We start from the raw sequence: 19,052 nt of genomic DNA on the forward strand, positions 1-19,052 counted from the left end.
GCTTTAAACAGTGGTCTTTTTTTCCTTTGCCTTCAAGGAGGGGAGATTTCTCGCCTGCCGCTCGCGCTGGGGCTCGATGTGAATATATATTATGTCTGCCTGTTCTCCCCTCGTCGGTGGCTAAGGTAAGCTGGACTGAAATAGGCTATCAGTTTGTGAATGGCGGAGAGTATGTCTCAATGATTTATGGCCCATATGACTCCAATCTCGGTTCAAGAAGAGTTCACAAGCTTTAAGCTTCCTTCCACGCAGCGACTCTCCTCTCTCTCCTCTCTCTCTCTCTCTCCCTCCCTCCCCCTCCCTCCCTCTCTCTCTCTCCCTCTCTCCCTCTCTCTCTCTCCCTTCTTGCTTCTCTCCTTTTCTCCTCTCTTTTCTTTCAGCAGCCAGATCCAGGGCTGAATTTCCCCCCGGCTGCTAAGAAGAGCCTAACCTTTCTCTCTTTTCCTTTCTTGTTCTTTTATTTTTCTTCCTTCCACTAATTTCTTTTTTTTTTTTTTTTTAAGTCCTGGAAGAGGGCCTGTCCCCTTTCTGCGGGCTTCCCCAGCTATTGTTACTCTCCCTGGCTCATTTCAGGGGTGTGCCTGGACAGGTGGGGTTCTTGGGGCTGCTCACCGCCCTTCTCCAACGAGACCCTGGGGGGAAGCCGGGAGCCACCGTCTCCCTCCCTCCCTCCCTCTCTCCGGAGAAGCCATATGGAGCCTGGATTTTTCCAACATGGAGGCAAGGGAAATAGACATGTTTGGCTTGGTAGAGCTGCTCCCCACCCCCGCTTCTCCCAGATCCCTAGATCTCGGATCCCCTCAACACCTTAACCTCTTTTCACTGTCCCATCAGCCGGGCCTCTGCACCCTGCGGCCGATCCAGACCTGCCAAAGTCCCGGAGCAGAGTTGCCAGGGCTCCTTTTAATTCGGTTACCTCCAGCACCCAAACTTGCTGCCCTCAGCCCGGTGTGCTCGGAACCTGCGGCCGCGAGCCGTTTAGGCGTCCTGGACGCTTTCTCTTCGCCTCCTTGGGCCAGCAGAGCTAGTCGCCTGCTTGCTACCACGGCAGCCGCGTCCCAGACAGCCGGAGGCGGCAGCCAGGGGCTAGCTCCGGCCACAAACCTCCCGGCCCTGTCTCGCCGCCGGCAGAATCTCCATTCTTTCCTGTTACGTCTCTGCCTTCTCCGCTTCCCACACTCGCCTGGCCTCTGTCCTACGATGGTTTGCAGGTTTATTGCAGGGGGAACGACAGGAATTTCGGCCCCAGGCGTCTAGTCAGATTATTGCTTTATTATCACCATCATCATCATCATCATCATTACTGCCGTAACAATCATTTAGACTAAATAAAGCCAGGGCCCGGCCAGCCAACCCCTTCCAACGTTTTTATTTCATTCTCTTCTCTATCTATTAATAACAAACTCAACTGATGCCTGTTAATTAATTCCCCCTTCATCCAGGGCTGCTCCGAAGCTAATTTTGGTTAAATCATCAGAGGCTAATGGTAATAATAATAAAGGGATTGGGTCAGCCTGGTCAATTGAACTCCAGTTCTTCTCCCTGGAAGGACCTGCTGCTTGACAGACCCATGTGTATTTCCCAGAAACAAATTCTTCCCAGAAACCAATCGGAACTCAGGGCTACCCTGGCTCCCTTTTGAGTGTAAATCTCTGCCATTAAGAAGGGGATTTATGTGGGGGAGGGACTCCTTTCACCTGCACTCCTTTTATTTTATTTTCCTATCTTTAGTTTTCTTTGGAGTTGACCAGCTGGGCTGAATGAGATTTAAGGAGTCCAAACTCACATGTCAGAAGACAGGGTCACTCTGGAGGTTTTATGAAATGCGATGGTGAGAGATGCGAGAAGGCAGGGAGAAAAAAATGCAGTCAGAAGTTTTAGAAGAAATACACAAAATCCTATGACAGCTTGGAGCTTTATTTTTTTTTCTGCACAGTTTTAAAAGTCTGTGTTAAAATAATGATTTTTTTTTTTTGCCTTGGAAAACTTCAGTAAACAAAGTACCCCATTTCCAACCCAGAGAATAATTTTTTCTGATTGCTCTGTTGACTTTCTTTTTTTGCCTTGGGTAAAGGTGTTCTTATTCAGGAAGCACTCTCGTATCTCTTGGTAGAAAAGTCAAGCAGTTACCCAATTTCTCTCTTCTTTTCTTCTTTTGGAGAAATCAAAGGAAACAGACTGTCAAGGAAAAGGGTGGGAAAAAAATTAGGTCTGATGAAAAAAAAATGGAGCCGGGAGAGACTTGGGCCAAATGGTCACCGCACCAATCAGGCGGGCCAGGGAAATGGAAACAATCCTGCTCCATTTGGGGGCCCCATGGGGGCTGCTATCCACTGGGTCCCAGACTTGGCTGAGGAGAGACTCAGACTGAAGGTGCTGGTACCTGCCGCAGGGCCAGTGAGGAGGTTCGGTTCTGCTGGCTCTGGAGGTTAAAAAAATCTTCAGGAAGTTTCTAGGTCAGGCTGTTGTCTTCGTGAGGTGGGAGGAGAACGAGAGGGCTCCTCACAGGAGAAGGTTCCCTGCTCAACTTGCTTGTCCTTCCTGTCTCTTGCGGAGATCCTCTTTTTTTTTTTTTTTCCTCCAGGCTAGACTCTGCTTGGGTGAGAGACCTAGATGGACATGGAGGGAGGCAAAGACAGGCGGCAGGAGGCCTCTCAGCTCAGAGGAGGGTGTTGGTGATGCTTTTATTTTGGAGTCTCCTAGTACCCCCCCCCCTTGAGCCACCCTATCCCAGAGCTGGGAGGGGGGGATTGGGAGAGGGAGGCAGAAGAGGTCAGGGGCTAGCATGCAGGCAGGAGAGAGAAACGATGGCCTTTGCGGTAGTAAGATATTGTACCTAGGCAGTCCTCAAAGCAGTAGAAGTGGAAATAACAACTGGTGGACTTTTTCCTTAAAATTAAAATAAGAAATAAGAAAAATCCATTTCAGGTCAGGAAAGTGGCCTCAGCATCTGCTTTGAAGATGTTGGGGTGGGGGAGAAGAAAAAAACCCTATTGATGTCAGTTCCCTTTCAGCTCCTAAGATGGATTCGAGCCCCAGTCCTCTTCTCCCCCTTGTGTCTCTTCTCTCGCCCCGCAGGTCAGCCGCTCCCAACGGATTCGGGAGGAGGGGGGCAGAAAGGGGAGGGGGGGTCCGGCGCCTCACGTGACCCCCGCGGGTGCCAATGTCCGGTCGTGAGGGTATCAGGCTCTTGCAAGTTGCCACCCACTGCCCGGGCCTCGCCCAGCGATGCAGAAAGCCACCTACTACGACAACGCCGCGGCAGCACTCTTCGGAGGCTATTCCTCGTACCCTGGCAGCAATGGCTTCGGCTACGACGGTCCCCCCCAACCCCCCTTTCAGGCCGCCACGCACCTGGAGGGCGACTACCAGCGCTCGGCGTGCTCGCTGCAGTCCCTGGGCAACGCCGCCCCGCATGCCAAGAGCAAGGAGCTCAACGGCAGCTGCATGAGGCCCGGCCTGGCCCCCGAGCCCCTGCCCGCCCCGCCCGGCTCACCCCCGCCCAGCGCCGCACCTACCAGTACCACTAGCAACAGCAGTAATGGGGGCGGGCCCAGCAAAAGCGGCACCCCCAAGTGCGTTCCCGGCTCCAACTCCACCCTCACCAAACAGATATTCCCCTGGATGAAAGAGTCAAGGCAAACGTCCAAGCTGAAAAACGGCTCCCCCAGCACAGGTACCAGCTCTCTGCCTTCCTCGTCGTCAGCTTTTGTCCGGGCCAGGAATGTCACTGTTATTCTAGCACCCAGCCCCTAGGCGCCCGGGCGGCGGCCTGGGAACAATATCAGGTGGCGGCGGCTGCGGCGCTTTGCCCATACCCATCCCCCTCCCCCTGACGACCCCTGACCCCACCGGCACCCTCTCCCGCCAGCCACCCTCCACCTGAGCTGCCGAGCGCTCTAGAAGGCCAGGTGTTCGCGCGGCCGCAGCCCTTCGCAAGGCCGCAGAGCCACGAGACCCGCCAGCAGACGCAGAGTCGTCAACGATTGATTATTATTAAGTATGATTACTGTGGGTATTAATCACAATCGCTCCGGCGGCCTGGGGTGCCGGCCCCCAGGCAAAGCAGCCTCTCCGAGCCGCGCTTCCGCGCCCTGCCCCCCGAGTGTCCAGATTCCCCCAGGGGTTCTCGTTGGCCGCCCACCTTGTCCATAGGACCCAGCAGGAAGTGTAGGGGTGGGAGGGTGGGAGGTGGGTGTCTTCCCAGAACCTGGAATTGGGGATGGGGGGAGAAAGCGTGCGCGCGAAAATCCAGCTCTAAATAAATGGCCATGCGGCTCTGTCTGCGTGACATGATCAAATTTTCATAAGCTGGGGCAGCAAGAGGAGAACAGGTCTCTTAATAAATGCCACTATTATAGAGTGTCCGCTAATGCGACGGGCGTTGGGGGGGGGGGTGGTGGTGAGGAGGAGGCGGGGACGAGAAGGGGAGGGCGGCGGGGGCTCCGAGTCCAGGCCTGGATTTATTAAGAAACCATGCATTCAATTTCGGCGTGTTCAGTAATTATCTTTTATTTCATTTTGTCCCCTTCCCACCCCTCCCCCTCGGATCCAGCGGAGGGCTGCGGCGGCGGCGGCAGTGGCGGCGGCAGTGGCAGCGGCGGGGGCGGCGGCGGCGGCGGCGGCGGCGGGGGAGGGGACAAGAGCCCCCCGGGGTCGGCGGCGTCCAAACGCGCGCGGACGGCGTACACGAGCGCGCAGCTGGTGGAGCTGGAGAAGGAGTTCCACTTCAACCGCTACCTGTGCCGGCCGCGCCGCGTGGAGATGGCCAACCTGCTGAACCTCAGCGAGCGGCAGATCAAGATCTGGTTCCAGAACCGGCGCATGAAGTACAAGAAGGACCAGAAGGCCAAGGGCCTGGCCTCGTCGTCCGGGGGCCCCTCCCCCGCCGGCAGCCCCCCGCAGCCCATGCAGTCCACGGCCGGCTTCATGAACGCCTTACACTCCCTGACCCCCAGCTACGAGAGCCCGTCCCCGCCCGCCTTCGGCAAAGCCCACCAGAATGCCTACGCGCTGCCCTCCAACTACCAGCCCCCTCTCAAAGGCTGCGGCGCCCCGCAGAAGTACCCCCCGACCCCGGCGCCCGATTACGAGCCTCACGTCCTCCAAGCCAATGGGGGCGCCTATGGGACGCCCACCATGCAGGGCAGCCCCGTGTACGTGGGCGGGGGCGGCTACGCGGATCCGCTGCCGCCCCCTGCCGGCCCCTCCCTCTACGGCCTCAACCACCTTTCCCACCACCCTTCGGGGAACCTGGACTACAATGGGGCGCCCCCTATGGCCCCCAACCAGCACCACGGACCCTGCGATCCCCACCCTACCTACACAGACCTCTCCTCTCACCATGCGCCTCCTCCTCAGGGTAGAATCCAAGAAGCGCCCAAATTAACACACCTGTGATGGGAGAGGGAGGGCGGAGGGTCGAGGCCATGGGGTGGATGAGAGCCAGAAAGGGCGCGAGGCCGCGGGGCTCCAGGAGGGCAGCCTGGAGGTCTGACGGAGAAGGCCAGGAGGTGATAACCACACTTCCTGGGAAGGCCAGGCCTGCAGCTCCTTTCCCTTCCCCTGGCCTGAAAAGTTACATTTTAAGGTTCCCCCAGTCCCTGGTTGGAGAGGAATCCACAGCGGATTGTGGAGAAGACCCCATCAACCCTAGGCCTCCAGCAATACCCAGTTGGGATCCTATGCTCCCGAGTGGGGTGGAGGAAGAGGAGATAGGGAAGCAAGGTAGAAAAGCACATTAAAACAAACAAAAACAGACAAGATGGCTAGGCCATCACCAACCAACCAACTTACCTTCCATCTCTGTGGTTAATTCCTCCAAATCTTGATTTTTTTACCCCCTTCCAATTCTCCTTTTAAAAAACAAAAGAAAGCGCATTTCAAAACCAAGGGCACAAAGCACGCTCCCCTCCCACTTCCATGAAGCCTCAAGTTTTTTCCCAACTATTTGAGGCTTACTGGGCATTCCCTCCATTTTTAGCCCCATAGTTTCTGCTTTAGGACATTAATATCTCTTCCCCGCCCCCATCTATTACGGTTTTCAGAGGGCTCAGGGATGGTGAGAGATCCTGAAAGTCAGAGCTGTCTATATTATAAATATATATTTTTTTCTTTTATGGAAACTGGGAGGTCAGAGCAGGCAAGGTGTCAGGACTAAAGGTTTGCCCATTCTGCTGCCTCCCATCTCAGCTCCAGAACCATCCCCCTCTCTCCACAGAAAGCAATCAGCGACACGAGGTTCTACACTTTTCTTTTCTTCTGTTGCTCTCTTGACTTAACGTGAAAACAGGGTATATTTTAACAAACTGTCTGTCCCACGCAGGGGCTGCAGCTGGGCCTGTGCACCTTGCCCAACCCCCTGACAGGACACTTTTGTTGCACTTAGAGTTTACATTTTAATGGATATAAAAACAACTGTGAGAGATGCCTGGGCCTGCAGGAATCCAGCATCGCTCAAAAAGTGTGTTCTAGTGAACATTTTCATATATATTTATTGGTTATAGCTTGTTAAAATATTTTCTTTTTTGTATTATTTATCCCCCCTACATTATGTATTTATATGAGGGAAAAAAATGAAAAACTGTACTTTTTTAGTATTTACTTGTTATAAAGGACATTGTGTTTCCTGTCATGTAAAACCAGCTATTTTAGTTATTATTGTACTCTAGAAAAGAGCTGTAGATTTATGTTAAACTCGTACTTATGAGCAATTGTAATTAGTTCTAAAAGGCATGAACTCAGCTCCTATTGTCACTGTATAGTCCTGAATTTGTAGAATTAGACTTAATTCCCTCTTGGAACTTTCTTTGTTCTTCTGTAGTTACTTTTTTCCTTACTTGAAAGGGTTGTCTGTCAAACAATTCTTGAATAAACTTTCTGTTAACAATTTTATCTTGTCCTGGTGGTCCAATTTAGATAGCAGAGCAAGGCTGCTGACTGCCACATTTCCTCCAAGGAAAGGAGGACACCGAGACCCTATACTGGCTTTTGTACCCAGGGCTCAGGTCCCTATCCCCTCCCTTACCATGTCTCAGGCCTGGAACATTCTGCCAACTTCTTTAGCTAAGATTTAAGTAGCAAGTTGCTGTGGGGGAGCAGGGGTGGGGGGTGCTTTGGAGATAGGGGATGAGGACCCTTGGGTGCTCTCTTTGGGCCTTTTTGTTTGGCTTACTTGCTTCTCAGTTTTTCTCATTGACCTTCTGTCTTCTTGCTCCTTTGGCCACAACTTCCTGGCCACCCCTTACACAACAACAACAACAATAACAAAATCTGGCCGTTTACTGCTTCTTCCAAGCAACCTAAACTTCACAGTTCTCTTCCGGAGCTACAAAGAAGTCGTCACGTGACCCGGAGCCCAACCACCATTGGGTCTAAAATGAAAACAAAGGAAAATGATTAAAAAAAAAAAATCTGAGGCCTAGACTTCTCAGGTCAAACCTTACAACTAAAGTGAAATTAAATCACTAAATAAAACTCGGGGCGGAGGGAGAGGAGGCGCTGATGATTTCTTCTGCCAAGGAAAGGGGAGAGGAGGAGGATGGAAGAAGCGCTTGGATCCCAGCGTAAATAAAATGGTCCCCAGGCTAATGTGCAGCTCCGTTTCCACGATCCTTGGGAAAACTTCATTTCTTAGTCGTGGTTCCATAAAAGTTTTATCACATTGGAGCGAGGATAGAGAGGGTCTGTCAAAGATGAAATGTCACCGCCGCGTCGCTGGAGCCGATAAGAGCGAAGAGACAGGGCGGCTGAAATATGGAGCTAATTCGTTGAAAGGGAAGCGATGGCTGCGCTGAAGAGTTGCATAATTCTAATTGTAAGCGATGCACCCGCATTGCTTAATTAGGAGCATATATTTGGTGGTACTGATGGTGGGGGGGTAGTGTCAGTGAGAATCGTTCCAGGCCCACAGCCTTAAAGCGAGGGCTGATTTTCATTTTTATGTTGCATCCTGGCAGTCCAAGGTTAGTAATTACAGTCTTTATGCAACAATAAATAACAATAAAAAAAGCAACCTGAATTCTACACCCTCCCCCTCCCCCCACCAAGTAGGATTTTAACTGGACTCGGCTCATCCAAGCAGCAAGCAATTTAGCATCGGGTCAGGCTATAATTTAAAGGCATAAGAGCGTGCAAAGTTTGATTGGGATCAAATAACGCTCAAGGGTTTTTCTCTCTTTCCGTCTTTCCCTCTTCCTCTTCCCTGAATAACATTTTCTGAATGATGTAACTACATGAAGCGCCATGTTTGGCTCTGGGGGTGGAGGGGATTGATTATTTATCTGGCTGGAGAGAGGCAGGCCAAGAGAAGGGATTTATTTCGTTTGAGTTTGAAAAGCAGAGCTTTGGCTTGAAACTGGAATTGCAAAGGAAAAATAAGGGCCCACTTGGCTTGGTGTCCTCTACCCTTCTTTCTGTGAGATTCCAGGCCTTAGCTAAGCAGCCAAAGTCGTGGGGGCGAATCTCTGTGCTCTAAGAGTCACAGCACCACAGGAGGCGGCAAGCGGTGTCTCTGGGAACGAGGGCTCTCTTGGCCCCTTTTAACACCCAACTTTTCTGCTCTTCTCTAATCTGGCCGTAAAATCTGTCAGCAGGGTTAAAGAGAGCCGTATTTCCTGCAGGGACAGCCTGGGCCGGAGTGGATGCCCAGAGAAGCGTTCCACCCTGCAGCCAGCTGGAGAGGCTGTGGAAGAAACTTCCACGGCTTCTCAAGGGCGGGGTGGGTGTAGGTGGGGGTGGCCAGAGGGAGAACCCTCTTTTAGGCCTCACTGCTCAACTTCCAGACAACTTCAACTCGGATTCTTCTGTGCCCCTCCCCCCAGCCCCCACCCCCATCCACACTCCCATCCACACTCCCAAAGGGCAAAACAAAACAAAACAAAACAAAACAAAAAAAACCCGTCTTGTTTGGACTGGAGTGGGGCACAACGGTCTCTGACCAGTTTGCCCAGTGCAGAGCAGCGCTGTCGGTTCTGAACCCTCCAGAGCCAGCCACCCCCTGTCCCTGCAGCCCCCACCTACAAATCCCCTTTCTTCCTCCTGGCTCTCCTCTGTCCTTCTCTGCCCGTTTTAAATACTCACCGCCACCCACGCGGATGAATACTCACCGCCACCCACGCGGCTGTTACATTGACAGAAAGTTTCTAGTTCCAGCTCCCGGCTGAGTTGCCATTTCTCTGCTAACCAGCCTTCGCCTCCTTGCCCGGCAGCGGAGAGGAGGAGGGGGAGGGGAGGCCTGAGCCGTGGGAGTTCTCCAGACAAACTTTCCACCCAACTCAGCGACCTTCCCTCTGTCCCCATTTCCCATCTGTTTCCCCGCTCTCCCAGAATCACCTTTCTCTTTTTCTATCCCCCCCACCCCCAGGCCTTTTAAAGGGATGTGGAATTTCGGCTGTTCCCTCTGCTTTCCCAAAGAGCCAAATTCTTTGATGCCATCGGAGGGAGCTGTCAGGGGGCTAAGATTGATCGCCTCATCTCCTCTCGGTCCCTCCGACCCACTTATTTAAAAATCTTCCCCCAGATCGACTTTTCATTTTCTGCTTTGAGATCTAGTTTCCCACCAATTGCTTGGGGCCCCGAGTTTTGTGTCCCCTCTCTCCAGTAAATTACAGCACTCCCTAAAGTTCAGAATATCTTGATCCCCTCAAAATAAATTAAAAAAAAAATCTCCTTCGGGGATCAGAAATGGAAAATCATCTCCTTATTCATTGTTTTCACCCTCTCCACGTTCAGAGAATTCTTTCTTGCCAGGGATTACTATTGTTGTTTTTAAACTAGCACGCTGGCAAAAATGAGATGGGGGATACTCTTTGTCCCAGGACGGAAATCCTCCCCCCAGACATTGACCTGAGTTAGAGTCCTCTAAGTTAAATCAGACTCCCTCCGTTCTTGTTCACGTCCCTGGATGTGGATGCAGAGACAGACTTGAGACTCTAAAGGGGAAACAGGCACCTTAGATCCTGTCTGTTGCGGGATATCAAAAAGAGTGAGATGATGACTCCTCGTGAGGAAGACAGGGGGACATAGGGACAGGGGCACTGCTGCAAACACTGGGGAGAGGAGGGACCTGAGACCACACAGCTATGGTGGCCAGAGGTCCAAAAGGGCCCCTCACCGTCTATCTCACTCCTCGGTGTCAGCCTGTGAGTGCCTGTCGATTTTCCAAGATTTATCTGTTGCTTTTGGGCATTGGGATAGGGATGTGGTGCTGGTGACTGTAAATCTCTTCTCTTCCTTATTGCACCGTAACACTGACCTTCCTCAAAGGATGGAAGCCTCTTCCTACCATGTCTTCCTCCCACATTGAGATCCTTCCTCAGTTTGCTTTCTTTTGTTTTTTCTTTCTTTTTTTTTTTTTTCCTTTTAATGGGGGAAGGGTAGGGAAGAAAACACTGCTGGCATTTTAAAGAAAGCATTAATGTAGTCTATTATGTATTCTATATTACAAGTATTTGGAAAAGAGGAAGATTTCTCCCTTAGAGTCTCTTGTTTTCCAGCTTTTGAAACCTCCCATCCTCTGTAGGGGATAAGAGAAAGGTTCCTCTAGCCTTTCTGGAGAAAGGGAGGCTTTGGGGACAGGGAGTGTAGGACTTGGGGCTCACAGTGTCCAGGTCGTGGTCCTCTAGAGTTTTTGAATCAATTAAAGCAAATAATGCTCTCTGTTTTCCACCAGGCCCAGAGAAGCGATTGGCCGAGGCCAGTCCCGTGACCATGAATTCCCTGCAATTTCGCCGGAGTCCTGGGTTTAATAGAGAGAGTCCCCATACGCTTGTATTTATCAGCAATATACAATTATAAAGGCCCAAAATTTTAAAAAAAAAAAAAAAAAAAGAGAGAGAGAGAGAAAGAGCGAAATCTCCCCCTCCCAAAATCGCTCCATCACATAAACCTGGGGGGGGCAAGAGGGGGGGTCCCTTCAGATCCTCCCTCCTGACGCCCCCCCCAGCAGGCCCCCTCCCCCACCATTGAAAGCCATGAATTTTGAATTTGAGAGGGAGATTGGGTTTATAAACAGCCAGCCATCGCTCGCGGAGTGTCTGACTTCCTTCCCCGCTGTCTTGGAGACATTTCAAACTTCATCAATCAAGGAGTCGACATTAATTCCTCCTCCTCCTCCTTTCGAGCAAACCTTCCCCAGCCTCCAGCCCGGCGCCTCCACCCTTCAGAGACCCGGCAGCCAAAAGCGAGCCGAAGATGGGCCCGCTCTGCCGCCGCCGCCGCCGCTCCCCGCCGCCCCCTTGGTCCCCGAGTTCCCTTGGATGAAAGAGAAGAAATCCGCCAAGAAACCCAGCCAATCCGCCTCGTCTCCCCCGGCCACCTCCTCCGTTTCGGCCTCCGGGGTCGGATCGCCAGCAGGTCGGTTAGCAGGGTAGGGGTGGGGTGAGGGGCAGCTAGAAGAGAGGGGGAGAAAGCGATGGGGGAGGTAGAAAAGGTGTCGAGCCTGTTGGGGATCCTTGCCGGGTCGATTCCAGGGATGAGGGAGCGAATACGCTGCTGGGGTTCAGGCCTGGCCGCTGCCAGCAAAAATTTTTTTTTTTTCCACTATAGCAGATTTTTGGAAGCTGGTTGGGGAAGAGCTTTTTCTCTGCTAGAAGAAAAGGATTTGATTGAGGTTTTAACCTTTATCTGTGTGGAGGAATGAAAGTGGTGTTGCTGGGTTGTTGAATCTGAGGGCAAGAAAAGATTCGGCCCCAATTCCCCTGGCTCCAAAAGAGGGGGCTTTGAAAGCAAGGGAGGAGAGGAGGTGAGGAACAATCTTTTTTAAGGAACCCTCTCTCTGGGTTGAGCTCCAACGTGCTGAATTGAGGGGTCTACTCCAAGGACTCAGGAGGGAGGCTCTGAGGTTTGGGGGGCAAAAGAGAGCCGCTCCCTACCCCTTGCGTGGCCCGTGGGCGGCTCTCCTAATGCTTTGCCCTGACCCGGGCCGGGGCTGCCGGCAGGAGGGGGACAGGAATGAAGGCAACGCCGTGAGAGCGAACCGCTTCGATAGGCGGGGAGGAGGGAGGGTACTGCTGATACTGGCTTTTTTTTTTGGCGGATCGGGTGGTCTTCACTTCAGCCGAGTGAGCTGGGGCCGGGGACACGGCCCGCTCTGACGCCCAGCCCGCTTTCCCTGCAGATGGCCCGGGACTGCCGGAGGCCGCCGGCAGCGGGGCGCGCAGGCTGCGCACCGCGTACACCAACACGCAACTGCTGGAGCTGGAGAAGGAATTCCACTTTAACAAGTACCTGTGCCGGCCGCGCCGCGTCGAGATCGCGGCCCTGCTGGACCTCACGGAGAGGCAGGTCAAAGTGTGGTTCCAGAACCGACGCATGAAGCACAAGCGGCAGACGCAGCACCGAGAGCCGTCCGATGGGGAGCCGGCCGGCCCGGGCGCCCCGGAGGACGGCGGCGAGCCCGCTGAAGAGCCTGTGGCCAGCCCGGGCCGCCCCTCCGCCTCGCGGGCGGCGCGGGAAGCCTGCTCTCGCCCGTCCCAGGTCGCGCCGGCCCCCCCGGGCGCCCAGGGCCCCCAGCCTTTGACCGCTCACGTGGGGGGCGGTCCGCGCGCGGCTGCCGGGCTGGAGCCCGAGCCGTTGCCGGAGGATGCCTTCCCGGAGCGGCAGGATTCGCCTTTCTTGCCTGACCTCAACTTCTTCGCGGCCGACTCCTGTCTCCAGCTGTCCGGAGACCTCTCCCCCAGCCTGCAGGGCTCGCTCGACAGCCCCGTTCCCTTTTCCGAGGAGGAGCTGGACTTCTTCACCAGCACCCTCTGTGCCATCGACCTGCAATTCCCCTAAACTGTTTCTCTTCCCGGGCCCTTCGACCCCGTCCCCTCCGCTGTCTGCGGGAAAACCCGAGGACCCCTCCTCCCCCAAGTCGTTTAGACTTTTTGTTATGTGTTTTGCTAAAATTCAGGTATTACGGAATTAGCGTTTAATCCATTTCCTTTCTTTTCTCTCGACAATGCTGGGCACTCGGGCGTCTTTTGAAAAATCACACCGGAAAATTCCGTTTGGTAGACTCCTTCCAACGAAATCTCAGGAATAATTAAACTCTAGGGGGGCTTTCTTAAAAAAAGAACTAGAGGAACTTGTTTTCCTCTCTCTCTCTCTCACTCTTTTTTAAGTTTTAGACCGTAGATTATTTATTAAAACTCTTTAATAATAGGAAAAAGGGAAAGTATTTATTGTACATTATTTTCATAGATTAAATAAATGTCTTTATAATACGACAATGAGTGTTTGTGTTGGGACCCAGTCCCTTTCCCTGCATCCCCCCACTAGGCCTGCTGTCACTCCCTCGCGCTCGGCTTGCCCGACCCTGGGCCGCTAAGTCCGGGTGGTACAAAAGTAACCCTATTTGGCCACCGCTTCTCGGCCCGGCCCGCAGCTCCGGAGGAGTTGTGTGTGGGGGGGTTGCTGGTAGCTCTGTCACCTCGACACCCTCTAACGGATGGCCTTTGGCCCTGCGCTGGGGTTCTGGGACCTCTTCTTAGAAATAAAGGTGGGCGGGTGACGGGAGAAGGTTTAGACGAGGGTGGCAGGAGAAGAAGGCCTCGGGGACGGGCTTTGGGGTCGTGGGAGGGGGCGCAGAGGTTCAGCCAAATTTGGAGGGGTCCGCAGGTTTCCCGGGTTCCTCGCTTCAGTGCCCCCAAGCGAGGTCGAAAGGCTTTATTTTTCCTGAACGCAGGAAGCCTGAGACTCGAGGCCAGGGGACCTGGGCCGGACCAAGGCGTCGAGCGGAGGGATCGGGCGTTTTCTCCGGCAGCAGGTTCCAAGTGGGCCGGAAAGGCCGGGGGAAGCGCGGAGCGGGCCGCGCACCAGGGCGGCCACCACGGGGCTTCGGGGTAGGGAGGGCGGCGGCGGAGCGGCGGGGCCGCGAGCCCGGGGAGGCCCGGCCTGTATCGGGAGACGCTTGGCCTGCGGGGGCGGGAAGGAGGAGCGAGGAGAGCGGGAGGGCGACTGGGCAGCAAGGCAGATGCTCAAAATGGCGCTGGGGCCCGGCTGCAGGGAGGGCGAGGGAAGAGACGGTGGCCGCCATGACAGCCGCTTCGGGAGGCTTCGGTCCCCGCGCCCGCCGTCTCCTTTCCGGACCTTCCAGACGCTACGGAGGAACAAGAGCCAGGGAGCCTCCTTTTCGTTTCTGTTTTATTTAGACAAATGCCGCCGGCGGAGGCTGAGGACGCGAGGCGGACGCGGAGGCCGCGCGGGGCGGGCGCGCAGGGCGGGGGCTGAGCGTGCAGGCCCGGGTCGGCCTCGCCGGCTCTGACTTTGGGTTCCTCGCGCTGGAATCTGAAGCTCGGCCGGAGCTCGCTCCAAATGCAGACCCGCCTGTCTTACCAACAACTTCATCTGCCTTCTCACCACGGTCTGCTCTCCCCCACCGCACCCTGCCCGGCTCCTTGCAAACCCGGCAAAGCGGGAAGCCGAGGATCGATCTCCCCCATCTGCCTCCTGGTTTGTTCCGGGGAACGCGGAGATTTAAAGGGCCCTGGAAAGCCATCCATCCTCCTTAGGTTTACTTAATATTTCTCTGGCTCAGAAACAGACACCGCAGGGTTACCTCCCCAGCAGATGCTGCCATTCTCAGAAAGCAGTTTGTTTCCTGGGCCTCCCAGACTTTCCCCTGGACCAGCAGGACGGGGACTTGGAGTACCAGGCACCGAGAGGCAACAACTGTCAGGAAAAAGCCGGGAGCCAACATAGGTCATGACACATAGGACTAGACAGGTGCTCCCATATTTTTTTAACTGGTCCCTCAGTGTGGGAAGTGCACACATCTTATTCAGTTGGAATTTAATCCCTTAAACTGTCTTAATATAGAATTCATCTCCTGCATTAAATAATCTTATGTCATGTTAAGTTGCACTTATTTCTTTCATAAATAAATTAATATAGAACAATTAGCTGTGTTATTATAATAATATCGTGTATCTTATTAGTTTATTTTCCCTCATAAAATATATAGGTATGAAATAAATTCAATATATTAAAGTAATAATACACAGCTTATTGGCTTGTGTATTTATTTTCTCCATAAATAAGCAAATATAGAATATATTAAAACCACACTATACATCTCACTGGGCTGTGTGTTTATTTCTCCATAAAATATGCCCATAGGCAGTGCTTAGCATCTTAAAAATCACAGCACATAGCCATCTCTACACCAACAAAATGAAACAGACATTTCAGCTGGGGCTTTGATTTCTATGGACAGCCAAACTAGATAATTTGGTCTAATTAAAAATGCTCTTTCCGCTATAGCAGGTTGTTACAAAGATCAAGAATACCAGAAGGATCTTGCTAATTGCCCACCTTCCAGCTTTCTTTGGTCAAAAGGAGAGCACCCTTCATCAATGCCAAAAATACAGGATCTGCTCTGCTGGAGAGAATTCACACCCTGGGATCATGCCTTGGTCTGCAACACTCTGGGGCCTGTGAGGCCTCCTTTCTCTAAGAGGCTTGCTACTCCATGGACCAGCAGCAGCAGCAGCACTCCCTGTAAGCTAGTTAGAAATGCAGACTCTTAGGCCCTCCTCCAAGTCTACTAGATCAAAATCTCAATTTAGCCCATCACCAAGTAATTTATATGCACATTAGAGTTTGAGCAGCCCTACTAGACCATAGTGCCACCTTGCTTCCTGCCTTTCTCCTGTGCTTAAGAATTTTTGAGCTGCTTAACCTGGCTGCTCCCTTCCAGTCCTCCCCAACTCAAACCAGTGGCCCCAAAGGACAGGGAATCTCAGCTCCTGCCTGAGGCTGCACGGGACCTGACTCCTCCCTGCCGAAGTGAGTGGAGGGCCAGGAGGATCTAGCCAAAAGATCAATCTACCTGTTCAGATCTAGGTACTTTCTGTATCCTGAGGATGGGAAGCAATGAATCCAGAGAATCAGGAGCATTTCTAGCATTTTCCTCGGTTGATTATTAGAGAGGAGTTGGAACTCTCCTTACAGGCAGCACAGGAATCTTTCAATACCTCCTTTTCCATATTCACAAAACTCACCATCTCTGATGCCACTATAGCAGCACAAAGAGACAATGCATTTCCAGAAGGAAAGGACTCCTGTTTTCAATCTCCCCATGGAATTTCAAAATCAAAGGAATGCCCGGCAATTTGGGATTCATAAAGGACTGGCACTCGGAATGCCTGTGTTCCAAATCAGCTCCTTTTCCATGTTTCATCTCTGGGGCCATCCTCTTTAGCCTGAGTTTTCCCAGCTGGCTTTGGAGAAGGAAGGAGAAGAGGAAGGGGTTCCCAGATTCGGCAGCAGACACCCTCCCTTGCCCACATGATGGTAAGCTGATAGTGGTGCCAGGCAGCTGCACTCAACTTATCCCATTGGGGCAGGGCTACTCTAGGGTCAGGACCAAGTACCAGTGGTCTGCAGCACAGACTGGTTATAAATTGGCTGTGATTGGAGTGTGACGGTTTCGGTGCAGTCCCGAAAGCTGCTGGTCAGTCCGCCCTGCTCTTGATGCGTCATCTTTTAAGAAGAATGGCTCATTAATATTATGGTGAAAAGAAAAAGGACCATTAGATTGAGAAATTATTTGCCATCATGATAACCTGGAGTCCTTAAAAAAAGATTTTCAACTCAGGACCAGGCAAGTACCTTCCCCTTCTAGACCTCAGTTTCTCCATCTGTAAAACAAATGGAAAAATTAATGCCTCTAATATCCTCTGCATCAATAAATGCCCAAAGTATATTTGTTAAGTCTTCACAAAGTATTCAATATTTATTATGGCTGGTGTCATGGGCTTTTAAATGGAGGTGGTGGCTTTTGATGTTTGACAACAACTCACCTCCCAAATATCTGGTAGAGCCATTTTAACACATTTTAATTTGCATCTTTATACCAACAATCATGCCCGCAATCATTATTTAAACTAACAGGGAAAGAAATCTTTTCTACAAAGGAGTCTTGGGTGTAGTGAAATGTGCCAAGTATTCAATAGACATGAGTATGCAGAAGTGTCCTAACCAAGTTTTCCTTTGACTTTTTTTTTTTTTTTTTTTTTTTTTTTTTTTTTTTTTTTTTTTAGATTTTTTTTTTTTTTTATTTATTCATTTGACAGATAGAGATCACAAGTAGGCAGAGAGGCAGGCAGAGAGAGAGGTAGAAGCAGGCTTCCCGCTGAGCAGAGAGCCCGATGCGGGGCTCGATCCCAGGACCCTGAGATCATGACCTGAGCCGAAGGCAGAGGCTTTAACCCACTGAGCCACCCAGGCGCCCCTTCCTTTGACTTTCATCTCTTGTCACCTTCCCCAACATTTGGTTATGTTTTCTCTTTCTTTTTTTTTTAAGATTTTATTTATTTATTTGACAGACAGAGGTCACAAGCAGGCAGAGAGGCAGGCAGAGAGAGAGGGGGAAGCAGGTTCCCTGCTGAGCAGAAAGCCTGATGAAGGGATCAATCCCAGGACCCTGAGATCATGACCTGGGCCGAAGGTGGAGGCTTAACCCACTGAGCCACTCAGGTGCCCCCGTTATGTTTCTTCTTGTGTCAGAAACAGTAGGATGGGGTGCCTGGGTGGCTCAGTCGGTTGGGCATCTGCCTTCGGCTCAGGTTATGATCCCAGGGTCCTGGATGGAGCACCGCATCGGACTCCCTGTTTCTCCCTCTCTCTGCTTGCTGCTTTGCCTCTGCCTACTTGTGCTGTCTCTCTGTGTCAAATAAATAAATAAAATCTTAAACACACACACACACACCCCAGTATGACATTTTGTACAAAAATAGTCACCAAACTGTTTTGACACAGTGTATTAGAACCTTAAAAGTCCCTTTAAGTCAAGTTTTGGTTGGTTGCTGGGGGGTACAAATTCTGGGTACAAATTCTGGGGCTCCCTGAACAGCCCTGATGAATTTCCCTGCCCACCTTTCCTCTAAGTTTCAGACAAGCATTCCGTGGCCCTCCTGTACATCTTCTTGAAAGCGCTCTCGTCAAATATGTGTTCTCGGTTCAAAAAAAATTGGCCTCTAGCCCCCATGCCATCCCCCTCTACCTGCTGTGGCTGGTGTGGCCCAAATCCTCCTTTGAGCTCTCCAGCTCAGCTCTGCCCTCCTGTTCCCACCCCATCCCCCCTCTTCACACTCAGCTGGGAAGCAGATATGTAGTGCCTGAAGGAGATCTAACAAACTTGCTTCCTCCTGAGAAGAGAGTCAACAGTGAAAAGAGCCCTCCTAAAGCCTTCTCTAATTCCTAAGCACCACAGAAAAATTGTAGTCTGGACAGCGTCCAGATACAAAGTCATCTTGATCATTGTTCTGTAAAGTTTCTAAAGTGGGGACACCTGGGTGGCTCAGTCAGTTAAGCCTTGGGCTCAGGTCAGGTCATGATCCCAGTGTCCTTGGATCAAGTCCCATATCGGGCTCTTTGCTTACCGGGGAGCCTGTTTCTCCCTTTGCCTGCTGCTTCCCCTGCTTGTGTTCTGTCTCTCCCTCTGTGTCAAATAAATAAATAAAATCTTAAAAAAGAAAAAAAAAAAAGTTTCCAAAGTGGGTATCTTGGCCGCAACTAACACACTCAGAGAAACCCAACTGAGTATAAGATTATTTCAACTCTTCATGTCACTCTAAACTTTCATCTTAGAAAGATTCTAAGTCTCTGACTTACCTTTCAGTCCAAATGAAATCTATCCAGAACACAGAAGTCAGGTTCAACCCCTGCTCCCACCCAGGAAAGGCAATATGTAAGCTAAGTTCCTCAAGGAAAGAGAGAAACAACATCCTCCCTAGAAAATTTTTTCTAGGGCACCTGCGTGGCTCAGTTGTTAAGCGTGTGCCTTCGGCTCAGGTCATGATCCCAGGGTCCTAGGATCGAGCCCCACATCGAGCCCCACATCGGGCTCCCTGCTCTGTGGGAAACCTGCTTCTCCCTCTCCCACTCCCCCTGCTTGTGTTTCCTCTCTCACTGTGTCTCTCTCCCTGTCAAATAAATAAATAAATAAATAAATAAAATCTTTAAAAATAAAAAAATAAACAGAAAGTTTTTTCTAAATATTTGGAAGATCAGGAAGTTCTTGCTAATATGTAACCTCATCCTTCTGCTACAATTTTAATCATTTG

The 19,052-nt window shown here is 51.7% G+C and overlaps 2 protein-coding genes and 2 long non-coding RNA genes across 13 annotated transcripts in view; 2 read left to right on the forward strand and 2 right to left on the reverse strand.

Moving 5' to 3' along the window:
- HOXB3 (homeobox B3) overlaps window positions 1-5,423 on the forward strand; it is a 40,485-nt gene extending 35,062 nt beyond the window's left edge. For all 10 annotated transcript variants that reach the window (XM_032319901.1, XM_032319903.1, XM_032319904.1 and 7 more), the window contains 3 exons: window positions 38-125; window positions 3,079-3,676; window positions 4,556-5,423. In XM_032319901.1, coding sequence (XP_032175792.1) covers window positions 3,229-3,676; window positions 4,556-5,400 — 1,293 coding nt within the window. In that variant the 5' untranslated portion in view covers window positions 38-125; window positions 3,079-3,228 and the 3' untranslated portion in view covers window positions 5,401-5,423. The remainder of the gene's footprint in view (window positions 1-37; window positions 126-3,078; window positions 3,677-4,555) is intronic.
- On the reverse strand, window positions 1,909-3,100 carry LOC116577122. The gene is made up of 3 exons (XR_004280400.1): window positions 2,837-3,100; window positions 2,384-2,609; window positions 1,909-2,178 (listed from the first exon to the last, which is right to left on the reverse strand). It is a non-coding gene; the product is annotated as an uncharacterized LOC116577122 (long non-coding RNA).
- Window positions 5,424-5,477: 54 nt separating the features above from the next.
- LOC116577121 lies at window positions 5,478-12,318 on the reverse strand. The gene is made up of 4 exons (XR_004280399.1): window positions 12,229-12,318; window positions 7,175-7,373; window positions 5,797-5,855; window positions 5,478-5,570 (listed from the first exon to the last, which is right to left on the reverse strand). It is a non-coding gene; the product is annotated as an uncharacterized LOC116577121 (long non-coding RNA).
- HOXB2 (homeobox B2) lies at window positions 10,783-13,208 on the forward strand. Its single transcript, XM_032319910.1, has 2 exons — window positions 10,783-11,355; window positions 12,119-13,208. The coding sequence occupies exons 1-2, from the start codon at window positions 10,974-10,976 to the stop codon at window positions 12,775-12,777; spliced, it is 1,041 nt and encodes a 346-aa protein (XP_032175801.1). The 5' UTR covers window positions 10,783-10,973; the 3' UTR covers window positions 12,778-13,208.
- The last annotated feature ends 5,844 nt before the right edge of the window (window positions 13,209-19,052 follow it).

The sequence above is a fragment of the Mustela erminea genome, chromosome 18, assembly GCF_009829155.1.
Source record: "Mustela erminea isolate mMusErm1 chromosome 18, mMusErm1.Pri, whole genome shotgun sequence".
In the NCBI taxonomy this organism is placed as follows: domain Eukaryota; kingdom Metazoa; phylum Chordata; class Mammalia; order Carnivora; family Mustelidae; genus Mustela; species Mustela erminea.

Coding starts and splice junctions, on each gene's coding strand:
- HOXB2 (XM_032319910.1), top strand. CDS start 10,974: ATGAATTTTGAATTTGAGAGGGAGATTGGGTTTATAAACAGCCAGCCA. Junction 11,356..12,118: donor CGGGGTCGGATCGCCAGCAG/GTCGGTTAGCAG, acceptor CTTTCCCTGCAG/ATGGCCCGGGACTGCCGGAG.